Raw genomic sequence first — 13,768 nt, 5'->3', positions numbered from 1 at the left:
ACCACAGACAAAAACTACTTCCTGTGCTAACATTTCAATAAATGCTCCCTGGAAGAAAAAATTCTTCAATGCAGTGTCATCATCTCCCCTGTCCACCCCCACCATCCACTGACAAGACCTCTGTTTCTCCATTTCATTTATTGCAACTCAAACCATTTTTATTTTTTATTTTGAGGAATTTTCTCGCTTACTTCTAAGTTACACTGAAATTGAATCGGTATTATTACATTTTTTCATCGCTGTAAATATCAAGACAGAAGGAAAAGGTGGGTCGACGTCTTCATCTTCATTGGTCGTCTGTCAGTGACACCTTTGTCTCGTGTTGCCTGACCTTCCGACAACTAGGAGTCTGCTATGTTTACTTGTTGACCTACGTTTTTGACTGGATAAGAATTTTTCTTACCCTTTATAGTGCTGCAGTCAAGATTGTAAGACTTTAAAAGTTCTAATGAGGTTTAAACTGTAAGAAAAAAGCCCTTGAAAGGCTTAAAAGGTACAAATCCATAGATCAGTTGTGAACGACTATCGAAAGGGAATAAAACATGCCGTGTGGAGGAATCTGGTTTCCGTTCTTGGCGATTGGACTGATTTGGGCTACAGCAGCCATCAATGAAGCTGGTATGTACAAGATTTTATATATACTTAACGTTTTTAAATCCCGCTTTTTTAAGATCTATTTCTAATGAGTTATAATACAATATGCAAGATAAGTGATGCACTTATTAAGATCAAAGTCGAACTTACACTTAATTGAGTTCTCTAGTTATTGTCGTATTATTATTATCTCTTAAATGAATCCTTTCATTGGCTAACACTTCTTTATATCTGCAAGATAAGGCTTTCATTCGGTCGTAATTTGAGTGTTTTATTGTTGAATTATTGATAAGAATCGTTCCTAATTCTTATCGCAATATCGATAGTTTCGATTTGTGTCATGTATGAATACCTTTCACAACACACCGTGAATAATATATTTATTGATTAAAACAAAGAGTAATTAGCTTCTCTTCATAGCTCTAGTCTTTTTCATGTATAAGAATTGTTAATTTAGTGTCTATTTAGGATTACTCAGAACAGATTTATTTGCTATTTGGATTCAAAATAATATTCCTCGGACTTCACGTAGTGATTAGAGGATTAGTTAAATTACAAATAGTGAAAGGTCTTTTTCTAAACACTGCTGAACAAAGGATGGACTGGGGGGAGAGTGGTGTTGCAAAGGGATAAACAAATTTGGCTGTTCCTCCCGTATTTTCCTTTCTTTGTCCTTACTTTGGTTTCATTTTTGTGCACCATTTCTTCCCGATAAGTGGTTTTTGAAAAATGTCAAAAATAATTCTAATGGAATATTTTTGAATTGGAATTGAATAAATTATGATGCTATTTAATGCCTTCCAGCCACCCCCTTGAAATAATTGCTTGAAATGATTGTAGATCACCACTTATGCTATCATTCTTGTATCATTTTCAGGAGCATTTAGATTCCTAAAGCAGCCAGGCATGTTCTGGAGTGTCTTCAGTAGACAAAAAGTCGTTCTAGACTGCCGAACTACAGATCCTTTATCAACATCAATATTGTATCATAAGGGTAGACCTGTCATTACTTCACCTGGTTCTTCGATCTCCAGGAATGGTTCTATCTATATCATTCAAGGTTTTAAAATTATCCAAGCAGGGATGTATCGTTGTGATGCTCTTAGCTCTAGTGGCCAAAAGATCTCTTGGCAAACCATATTGTTGTATCTTTCAAATCGTAAGTTTGAAAATTACTGATTTTATATTATAGATTCTGCTCATGCCAGGGCAAATGTCGAACTTCACATGAGCCAAACCTAATTGAAACAATGGACAATAAGGCGGTCTTCTTTGATAACACTAAGTTTGGTTCATGTAAAATTGACGATAGACAAGAGCCTAATATATATGTTCGAGAGAGAGAGAGAGTTTGTGGTGTTTAAAAACTTAATGAGTGTGGCAATAGAATCAGCAATGGTGTCATATGTGAGTAGATCATGTTGTTTATTGGTTCTCTCCTGTGTTTTAAGGGTTTTTCTCATTTGACCATCCATCCATCCATCCATCCATTCATTCATTCATCCATTCATTCCTTCGTTCACCCATTCATCAGTCCATTCCTTCGACCATCCATCCATCAATTCATCCTTCCATCCATCCATCCATTCATTCATTCATCCATTCATTCCTTTGTTCATCCATTCATCAGTCCATTCCTTCGACCATCCATCCATCCATTCATTCTTCCATCCATCCATCCATCCATCCATCCATCCATCCATCCATCCATCCATCCATCCATCCATCCATCCATCCATCCATCCATTCATCCATCCATCCATTCATCCATTCATCCATTCATCCATTCATCCATTCATCCATTCATCCATTCATCCATTCATCCATTCATTCATTCATTCATTCATTCATCCATTCATGTGTCCATTCATTCAACCATCCATCCATTCATTCTTCCATCCATCCATCCATCTGTCTATCTATCTGATCATCCATCTATCCATCCATCCATCTGTCCATTCAGGGTAGAGGTGTGGACTAGTAGCACACAACAAATGTGCTTGCTTCCCAAATCATTTCTTGTCAGTATATTTGCACATATAGATATGTATACATACTCCATGAGAGCTTTTTGGATAAAATAATCAAATTGTTTTTTCTTTTTTAGCAATTTCATCTTTGAAGGTAAATCCTTTGCAGATGATGAAAATACAAGGAGATTCATTCAACCTTACATGTGAAGTCAAATTCACACGAGCTGCAGATCTAATCAATATTAAGTGGCAAAAACAAGTTGGAAATACAAGTACATTTGCTGATATATCAAGCAATAGAGTCTTGAAAACTAAGATAAACAATAACCTGAACTTGATTCTGATTTTTAAAAATGCCGCACCAATGCTGAAGACAAAGTATAGATGTTCTGCTGGTATTGGAAAGGATGATACAGAAAGAGAAGATGCTTCTGTTACTGTTCTTGGTGAGTGCACCGTTATCCTACAAACTAACAATCCTGGGAATGGAAGGTGGGGTAGTTGTAAAACACTAAAAATGGACTCATTATTAATGATTAACACATGAAAATATTGCATTAATTAAGTGCATATGGTTTTTGTTTTCTGACAGTTCGAGATGCTCCAAACATCATTTCTTTCCCCACCACCAAAGAAATAGTTTTAAAACAACCTCAAGACTTCATTATCAATTGTACAGCAAGAGGAGTTCCTTATCCTGAAGTGCAGTGGCTCAAAGATGGAAAGAAACTGACCCTATGTCAGTTCAACTGTGAATCTAAAGGGTACACCATGATAACGTGTAATTATCAAAACGATGTTCACGTTAATAGTCACAACTGCCTGAAGATACTATCAGCCACATATCAACGGGATAATGGCACTTATACTTGTGTTGCAGAGAATGGATTTGGCCTTTCAGATAGCCGATCAGTAGCCGTTGTTTTTCACAGTAAGTCCTTAATGCCCCTTGGTTTGTGAGAACGACATGTGCTTATCGTACTCTCGTAAACAGTGAGACAACAATTGGATAGCATGGGATTTGTTTCTACTTTTGTAATATTCTCTTCATGGGGGGAATAAAGACATTTCATTTTTGCTCCGCGGCCAATATACCGACGATTCTTTCAGTCGTTGGAAAAATTATGCTTACCTAAAGAGGGTAATTAAGGCTTGAGAAATTGCTGCATGGGTAGCAAGTCAACCGGCCACTCCCTGTCATTTTGCAACAAAAACAAAATAACAAACAAAAATCCGTCTGCGCGCGTTTTCTTGGAAAAAATCTCTCTGCAAGTCTGCGTAGAGTGCTCTATGAATTATATCAAGGGAAAATCACGACATAGTTGGTCTAGAAAAATGAACATTACCTTAGGTTTCCGTCGAGTAATCTATTCCTAATAAGATACAAATGGTTTTAGCTGCTCCACAGATCGACAAAAGCCAGGCTTCTACGATATTTGCTCCATACAACACAGCTAAAACGCTTTCATGCGGCTTGATTGGTGGCTACCCACGCCCTCTCTTTAGCTGGTTCTACCAGATCAGGGTCTGCGACAATAATGATAAGTGTATACCACATAACAAAAACTGGGTGCCTGTGCCATCCAGTCACCAACAACAACCACCAAGTGGCACGACTAGTGATGCAAGCAATCTGATCATTCCATCGTCAGCAGATTCTTTCTTTTATAAATGTACAGCAATAAATATCATTGGTCAGGATAGCAAGATATTCCAGTTTCAAAGATCTCGTAAGTACTGCTAGCGCAGAGGAGTACGGGAAGAGATGGGATGTTTTTGCATTGGGGACGCGAATCTTCTGAATGTGTTGTAAAAAGCCCTTATAAATGATAAGAGACAGGACAAGACACGAAGGGTTTATGAGCTTATATCTTCTTGAGATTGTAAAATTGCGCAGGATCTCTGAACAATATTCAAGCAATCTGTCTTCTGTCTTGCATTGTAAATCTATGTAATGTATTCAACGGGTTCTGCAAAGCTACTTAAGTAAATCAACCATCTCTTCTCTCCTCTCTTCTCTCCTCTCCTCTCCTCTCCCCTTAATGCAACCTCACACTACGCGTTTTCCTTTCTTAGGAGTAGATACACCAAGTGCAATCATCAAAACCACTAAACGAATCAATGCAGAATCAACCCTAACAGCACGGTGTATCATATCTAAGGGAAGATTCACTGATTGGCTAAAAAACGGCGTGAAAATCCCTGTTTCCGGAGGAGACCCTAGAATATCAATTGCAACGTCTTCGAAGAAGAATCCGAGCAAGGAAACTACAACCTTAACGATTGTTAACGTTACGGCTAGTGATACTGGTGTATACATGTGTATGGCCAAGACACTTGTAGGGGGTACGGTGCTCAACAGCTCAGCAACAGTTATAGTCAAAGGTAATTCATTTTACAAGCAGATGTGATGTTTGAAAGGTTACAGAAATGAAGTCACTATACTAAATGAACATGTGACGTCAAGGTATAACGTACAGATTGGATTGATGAAAATCTATGACGTCATGTCGATCATATCCAATAATATCAGAATCTGAGGGTACAGAATTGATCGATGTAAGGTGACGTCAAACGAAAATCTATGACGTCATGTCGATCATATCCAATAATATCAGAATCTGAGGGTACAGAATTGTTTGATGCAAGGTGACTTCAAACAATGATTATTTTTCATGTTATATATCTTTTAACAGCCGTCTATCCGCCCAACATCACCAACCTCCCTAATGTAACAGCCTACGACTACTTCAACAACATTACGCATGCGCGAATAACATGTCAAGTGGATGCTAATCCTATGGCAATCATCACGTGGTACAAATCAGGCTTTGAACTGACAGGCTTGATAGAGCAAGATAGCTGTCATAATAAGGTTCGGGGTTATTACGTACTAAGGACGGCATCTAGAAGCCGAGATACTTTGCTCATCTGTGATGTTGTGCATGAGCAGCACACGGACTGGTATACATGTGCTGCTAAGAACAAGAAAGGACACGACCAAAAAACAGCTTATCTCGATGTAATGAGTAAGTACATGTTTCATGCCTTAATCTGTGCGCAGTGCTCCAGTTGAAAAATCTGGGTTATCCCCGATTTTGTGTAGAATATTCATGTGTTCCAGTCACGTGCCGACGCCCATAATGCAGCTTGGGCTGCCTGTGGTTAGATGGCAGAACAATAAAATCCCTTTGCTCTCGGACATTGAATTCTTTCTCGTGTAAAATGATCGTATTGCTATTGTCAACACTGGAAATAGTTTAGAGTTTGTAATCAAGGAGCACAGTGGTATTTTATAAAATCGTCTTGCACTCGCTTTTCACCGCATGAGTGACAGCTGTCACTAACTAATGATGTAACCAATGGCGTCAACTAAGACGTCTATTGTGAATCAAACCCACTAAAGTGACAGCTGTCACTAACTAATAATGTAACCTATGTCGTCAACAAAGACGTCTATTGTGAATCAAATCCGCTAAAGTGACAGCTGTCACTAACTAATAATGTAACCAATGGCGTCAACAAAGACGTCTATTGTGAATTAAACCCACTGAACATAACAAATATTCTAATCTTTCTCAGCTCCTCCCAGAATTCAAAGCGATAAAACATATAAGATGCTGGACATTCCTATTGGCGAACCAATCAATGTGACGTGTACAGCCACAGGGAACCCACACCCTCTAGTTGAGTGGCGAAAAATATCTACCAATGGTTCGACTGTACTATGGCGAAGCCTGTCTGGGACCAATGCAGCAAGACTCGAGGTCCATGCATTAGACATAGAGAGCCTGGGAAACTACACGTGTGTTGCTACTAACCCTGTAGGGACTGCATCCATGCAGCTTGACGTTCGAGGTAAAATCATGTCAAATAATTGGTGCTATAAATGCAAGGCGACCGCACGCATTTTGCCACTCCATCTATCAGTGCTCCGTCGACGTTAGCATGAAGATAGGAGTGAACCTAACACCTACCCTAATACTAAACTCTTACCATTTTGGTGCTCTCTAGCACGCGTGAAGCTATGACCGACTATAACTCTGGTTAAGACGGTCAGCGCGTAAACAGGTCTTGGGTTTACATGGGGAGTTGAAGGAAATTTGTCCCAGAAGTTGAAAAAATGTAGGGATGTTTTTCTATAGCTTCTCCAATTCCCCCCTCCCCCTCCTCTAAAAAGCCAATTATTTTCCTTCATAATATCAAAATGACTAGTCATTAAGGATTTTACATGCTATTATACTCTTTTTCAGAGCTGCTCGGCCCCGCTCATCAACGTCTTACCGATCCTCTAATAACTATTGTTGCTGCAAGTGTTGGGGGAGCTATTGGTCTGGTATTCCTTGTAGTTCTTTTGCTCTGTTGCCACGTACATCGGCGAAACCGAAGGTTAATCGAAGAGTACAAGGCTCTGAGATACCTTAGGAAGGGAGAAGACTATAAGGTAATTAAGCAGGGACGGATCCGGGGGGTGTCCTGCGGTGGTCCGCACACTACCATAGTAATTATTCTTACGCTTTCTTGAAGCGATTAATAATATCTCTATATACATCTCCTCATTTGAGACACCCCCTGGATCCGCCGCTGATAACACTGTAAAAATATAACACCCTGCCGGTTAGTTATTATGTGGTGAAGACATAATGTTTTGTAAGGTTTTATACGTTGCGAGTTTGAAACGGGTCTCCGAAATTTTGGTTGTTCTTGTGACAGTCATCATTAGCTAAAGACGAAAACGTCAATGACACTCTTTTAATCAACTTCGTCAGCGTCGAAACCGCAAAACCTCGCAAATTATTTTACTGAGATATCTTACCCGCAATGATCACTAGTATTAAATACTCTGATATAAACATAAAAAATGTGAGCGCGCAATATTGTGAGATATTCTTCTCGACGTCCAGAACAAGTTTTGAGAATGCTGCAAACATTTAGATTCTGATTATATATTGATGTGGTGTTGACAGATTGACCCCAATCGTAGCCTTCTAGAGCAATGCGAAGATCTTCCTTACGATGACGACTGGGAATTCCCAGAAGAGAGACTCGTCTTCCACGGTGTCATAGGATCAGGAACGTTTGGACAAGTCATGAAGGCCGACGCAGTAGGAATACTGTCATTTATACCGCGAGACAAGACCTCAGATGCTTTCAAAAGACGTTCAAGGCTCAGAAGAAGGTTGAGTTCAAGTCGGATGTATCAGGATTCAGATGGTAATCAGTATCATAGAACTACGGTTGCGGTCAAGACTCTTAAAGGTGAACAATTCCCTTGGATTATGAATGCAAACCAAAGTCACCCATATGAAATACGTTCAATATCTCCTTCTGCAGCACTACGCAACATTCTCATATCTTTGAGGGGAGGGGGTATTGGAAAGGGGAGGGGTGCTAGTTAGAGTGCGATGTTGTCAGTCAGCTAGTCTATATTACGACTGGTAGGAAAGCCTTTTTACATTTGTCTTCCCTCGAAAACTTTGTCGAAATTTTGCGCGCATCGTCTGTCCGCCACGGCCTTTACGCTGCCAAGAGTTATCTGGTGTGTGTTGGTGCACACATTTTTCTTGGTTCCTTTGTAATAGGTAAAATGATGCACGTTCGTTACTAATATTACCCATCCATCCCCTTCCTCCTTCCCGCAGTGGAGAGACATTACACTACAACCGTCTCTATGCAGCAGATTACTGTTTGCTTTGCCCCCCCCGCCTCTCTGCGTGCCCTGATAATTTACCTTGTAAACAAAATCACTGATGCATTCTTTGTTGCCGACAGCCGAGGCAACCGAGAGCGACTACAAGGACTTGGCGACAGAACTGAAGATCATGATCCACCTTGGTGAGCATAATAATATCATTAACCTACTTGGCGCCTGTACACGTGGCAAGCAGTTGATGGTTGTCATGGAGTACGCACCGCATGGAAATCTCTTGAACTTCTTGCGCAGTCATCGTGAGATCTATGAGGCGACATGGCGCAAGACGGCTAATAAACCTGATGCGGAGTTTACGCTGGCGGATCTTGTGATGTATTCTTACCAAATAGCACGTGGAATGGACTTCTTGTCTTCAAAAAAGGTAGTTAATATGTTTTCAATGCGTCAGCGTCTAAATGTAAGATGGTCTAAATAGATAAGAGATCGAGCATTACCCAGAGGGGGGTTGTGCGAAATGAGGTGTACCAAGCATTTCATGTTTCGTTTTCTTTACAGTGTGTACACCGGGATCTCGCGGCCAGAAACATCTTGGTAGGAGAAGATTACGTCATGAAGATTGCTGATTTCGGTTTGGCACGTGACATCAAGAACACTGATGTGTACATAAAGCAGACAACAGGTCTCCTGCCCGTCAAGTGGATGGCACCAGAATCGTTATTTGACCGAAAATACACAGAGAAAACAGACGTGTAAGTTTATTAGTATTGTTATATCACGGGAAAGGTAAATTCACTTGTTATAATTGGTCAAGTTGCGGTCCATAACGTATAATACGGACTGCAAACTGGGCTAATGGATATCCATTATCACCTTTATGTATTTGGTGACAAATAATGACATGTTTCAGAAATTTTATATTTTTCCATGTAAGGATAACAACAAAAATCCTCTGGAACTAAATGGTCTTTCATGAGTTAGTTTGACGATGTTCCTGTGGTTTTGGTGGGAAATTTCGCGCCAAAACATGCGCCTGCGCTCACCTAGTGCTTTTATTGGTGTCTTACGTCTGTGTAGCCGTTCCTTTTTGAAAATTCTAGCCCTCGAATTACAACTTCTTCTCGCGCTTCAATTTATCTAAATCAAGATTAGAATATCAATAATACCGAAAGGCCAATAAGCACATTCTAGTTATACTTTTGCCTTAGATGGTCGTTTGGTGTTATCCTGTGGGAAATTCAAACACTGGGAGGTACACCATATCCAGGGATCCCTGTGGAAGAGCTGTTGGACTACGTCAGTGAAGGCAAACGCATGAGACAGCCTAAGGACTGCCCGGCTGAGATTTACGCCATCATGAGAGACTGCTGGCTAGAAAATCCCAGTCAGCGTCCAACATTCTCTGAATTAGTCCGCAGAATTGAGAGAATTCTGGAGAAGAAAATTGCAGGGGTAGGTATAGTGTGCGTGTTCCAAGCAAATATATATTTTTCTATATTTATATGTATTTATTTATTTATTTATTTCGTTTTTTTATTATTTTTTTTTACTATATTATTGCGAATTTACCGCCGTAAGATCAACTCTGTTTGAAAACCATTTACTAGATTTTGGAAATAGCTAAAGTTTTTTTTCCTTTCTTGTATAAAAGAGCTATGAATAAAGTCTTTTCTTTTCTTATAAAAGAGCTATGAATAATGCGCAACTATTCGCTTGATGTACATTTTTTGTATTGAGCACGTTTTTCTCATCGAAGTCTCGTGATATGCTTACTTATTTATACTAATACTAACCAATCATGCTAATGTCTACACTGCGAAGTTGAAACCTTCGCATCCATAGGGCCTAGCTAGTCATATAACTTGGAAATCATTTACTGATTTTTTTAGGAAGAGACAGACAATGCTTATATTAGTGTCTTCATGGACGAAGACCTTCATCGAATTTACTACCTGGAACCAACAGACACGTTCTCCGAAGTCTCAGGCACTAGGTATATCGTAGTAGTATAGTATACAAGTTATTTTATCGCCGACATCTTGGAGGTATTTAACAAAAGATTTCTCATAAGCTTTCTTTGTTAATACCACCAATATGGCCGCCTTGTTCTTGTTTTCTGACTCTCCTGGGAATGCTTGCAAACTATCAATACTGCTTGGCCAGATGCAGCTTCGTTGAGCTTGCTAAAAGCTAAAAAAAAAAACAGCAGGTTTAACCGGTACCAACTTCCTTTATTTCTTTGTGCAATAAATACAGAATACGTTTTTACTTTTTTTCATATGAGGCATGATGAACAAAAGACGTTTGTACCCAAGCTAGACCACAATGCACCATCGATTTGGGAATGGGGAATTTGAGGCATAACGTAGCGTTTTTCAACTTGCTGTATTCACAAATTCATTTCTATATCATTTGTATAATTTCAGCGGTTCTGCTCGACTAATGTCAACACAGTCTTCTATGACTGAAGAAGAACTGACTCGCTCTCCTCTGCCACCAATCCCATGTCAATCACTGGAAGACATCCACGAAGAACCTTCCAACAAGTACTTCGATCTAACAGACGACCACGTTGAAAACTACTGCGAGCCTTGTGATAACTTCAGGCAATTACCTCTGAACTCTGACACCTCTCAGCGAACACCGAACGGTACCGTAAAAACCTATGATACGAATTATGATTTCCATCGACACGATAGAAGGAGAGAGAGTGAAGGTTCGACTGGAGTGGAGAGTGGTATTGATTTGGAAGAGTCGTTTCTAGGGAGCGACAAGGAACCCTCGATTGATAGAAAAAAACCCAATGACAACCATATATGTGTTCGAGAGAAGAAATCAAGAAATCCGTTTGTCGCTGAAAGGGTAGCACTTCTAAATTCAATGCTTTTTAAAGATAAAAACAGAGAAACCATGCTATGATTGAAATTCAAGAACTGATCTGGGGAATAGATAGGATGCCTTGAGGATTTTCTAGTTGATGTCACTGTGTGCGTCATCTGTGATTCAACGTACCCTCATTAGAAAGCTCTATAGAATCAAATGCAAGATTATAGATTGTATTTTGCCTCTGATTTTTTATAATACTCCCCAAAGCATACGCGCAAAATTGTACAATTCGAGACGAAATAGGTTTTGTTGGGCGTCAAACAAGGCGTGTTCAGTTTCAATGGCACTATACATACAAAACCGTCATGAATATTGTTGTAAATTTTTATGCGATAAAAATCAATAGAAAAGATTGGTGTACTATAGTAGATTGTAAGAAAACAGTTATTATGAGTGACAAAAGAATTATTAGCTAGAGGATTTATTATTTATGGGTATATTGTAGATGGAAATTTTAATAATAGTAAATTCCTTTTCCAGGTTCTCATTCCAGGGTAGGGATTCTATAGACCCTTTACTTTCACTTTGGCCGTATAATGTTTACCTATTTGAGATCTTTTCAAAACAAGTTTCTTTGTATATTTTCAAGAATTTATACAAGGGAAAAAATATTACTCAAGAGAATGACCCGTGATCTGGAATGAAAAAAAACACGCCCAAAAAGGGATCAATGAAGGTGTTATGTTATTTAACAATGAATTGAAAAGATTAAAGCTAAATAATATTTAGTTCATTTGTTTAGTCATATTCAATAATTTCATGTAAAAGAAGCAACACACTGTTATCTGTTCTCTTTAACTGTTCAAGTTAAGCTGTCGTTACAGGCTGCAGTTTTTGCAGCATTCGCAACGCAGTTTAAGATTTTTGCGCGATATTACCAGGAGGAGAGGAAACAAGTTTCATTCAAGTATCATATCCCGTAGCACACACTGTCTAGAAAGAGCAAAATCCAACAAATGATCTAAAATTGCAGCATATTTAGTCTGCTTAAATGCTTGAAATTTTGAAATTTGAAAATTGTTTGCACATGTTTTGCTTGATGTTATTTTTGTTTCTGCCTAAGTGGAGGTGTTTTCCAAATGACTGATGCACGTCCACAGCTGTAAACAAACTGCTCCCTGTAATAGAATCAAATGTATATTCTTCAGTCTCTGGCAAGTATAGGTTGCAAATTTGCCCTCTAAGCGGAATATTTCCATATTTCGATAAGATTAGTATTTTCGCTAACCTGTGACAACATTCTGGATTCTCCAACTGGAAGTTCTTTTTGGGAGTTGCGAGTTGTTCTAGGCGTGGTGTTGGGTTGGCGTGTAATGCTGCTTTGGAAATCGGTCGCATCAATGTCTGGTTGCTCCAATCCATCGAGCTGTGTAGGTAAAATAATATACTAGTAGTACGTCAGTCATAGTCCTTCAACTATTGGTGCGCACTTATATTGGCCACTGCAAATGCAGTCATAGTTCATTCTATTAACTATGATGTAGTATAGTCAATTAAGAGTAAAGCAAGGCCTACTCAGATAAGGCCTCTTTAGCCAGCTAACAAAGTATGCATCATTCAGGTGACCCCAAACAGCGTCACGAGTGTAGATTACACTGACACTAGCCGGCTGAATCTAGATCTCCGCGTGAAAATCTGATAAAACCACAAAGGCTTCACTGAAGTCATGCAATGGTTACCTGTGCCTTGTCACCCAGGCTGCAAAATTTTTCTTCGGTTTTGCGAGGCATTTCAATCTGGACGGCCTAGAAAGAACAGACGCTCCAGCATTACCCATATATTTAATCAATGTAGTATCTTTTTTTGGTAATTTAATAACGTAGTATCATGATATGGTTCTTTAATATCAGACCAAATTTTTCGTAAAGCGGTCAAAACTTCAGGCACTAAACTTCCTCGTTCTAATGTGCCGTAGCCAGAAAAGGGCTTTAATTTATTATACGTATGTATGATCTATAATGGTGAACTGTAGAGCAAGAACTGTACCAGCCTAGTATATCAATGTTATGGATGCCTGCCCGCAGAGTGAGTCCTATTTAGTTCAGTTGAACTCATTACTCATAGTAAACCTAGTGGCTTCTCGCTGCCGTATCGATATCCTGGTGCAGTTTATAGGAAAATAGAAATAAAAACCATTTAAAATCACCCAAACATTTAAAGTATTGTTACTTACATTCTCTACAAATCTTGAGAATCTTACCGAGCTCAACCTAATCTTCCTCCCAACTCTGATTTTTGTGTTAGTTTATTCATCAAAACACCTCGTCTTTCGTACAGAAACCTTGGTAAGAAACCAGAAGTATAGGTTCAAAATCTTCACTCGTAAAATCCAACAAGATTTTCGATCAAATAGTGGTTTGTGGTCATGAGTCGGTCGTCAGTTGCTATAATGTGTTGGTTACTATGGAGATTTAGTGTTTGTGGTTCATGTTGAGGTCAATGTCTTACAGTACAATAAGTTGAAGGCTGATCTTATTTCATAAATTCATTCAATTCACATTTTCACATATTAAAGGTCTACCGTTCAGTTACTGAGGGGGTCGGGGGATGGAGAAAGAACGAGATCATGTCTCCCTCCGGCTTAGGCGACAAAACATTGCGCACGTGTTTTCCAGAGCTATTTTTCGACATTTAAAAATTTAGATCCACTCCTCACACACGAAAA

The 13,768-nt window shown here is 39.1% G+C and overlaps 2 protein-coding genes across 2 annotated transcripts; one reads left to right on the top strand and one right to left on the bottom strand.

Annotated features, from left to right (window-relative positions):
- The first annotated feature begins 296 nt into the window (after positions 1-296).
- LOC116297618 (vascular endothelial growth factor receptor 1) lies at positions 297-11,831 on the top strand. Its single transcript, XM_089039066.1, has 15 exons — positions 297-618; positions 1,472-1,753; positions 2,702-3,013; positions 3,160-3,498; positions 3,965-4,297; positions 4,644-4,952; positions 5,264-5,596; positions 6,150-6,425; positions 6,821-7,011; positions 7,535-7,826; positions 8,340-8,641; positions 8,776-8,969; positions 9,426-9,669; positions 10,107-10,210; positions 10,644-11,831. The coding sequence occupies exons 1-15, from the start codon at positions 543-545 to the stop codon at positions 11,134-11,136; spliced, it is 4,080 nt and encodes a 1,359-aa protein (XP_088895192.1). The 5' UTR covers positions 297-542; the 3' UTR covers positions 11,137-11,831.
- LOC116297622 (sperm microtubule associated protein 2-like) lies at positions 10,428-13,516 on the bottom strand. The gene is made up of 4 exons (XM_031705882.2): positions 13,277-13,516; positions 12,783-12,848; positions 12,332-12,469; positions 10,428-12,221 (listed from the first exon to the last, which is right to left on the bottom strand). Coding segments are annotated over exons 1-4 (282 nt in total). The 5' UTR covers positions 13,279-13,516; the 3' UTR covers positions 10,428-12,145.
- Between the last annotated feature and the right edge of the window lie 252 nt (positions 13,517-13,768).

This window comes from Actinia tenebrosa, unplaced genomic scaffold (assembly GCF_029948245.1).
Source record: "Actinia tenebrosa isolate PJP-AT-01 unplaced genomic scaffold, QUT_ActTen_1.0 PGA_scaffold6__47_contigs__length_16458017, whole genome shotgun sequence".
In the NCBI taxonomy this organism is placed as follows: domain Eukaryota; kingdom Metazoa; phylum Cnidaria; class Anthozoa; order Actiniaria; family Actiniidae; genus Actinia; species Actinia tenebrosa.
The sequence above is the reverse complement of the archived record's forward strand: the minus strand, read 5'-3'. Positions and strand labels throughout refer to the sequence as shown.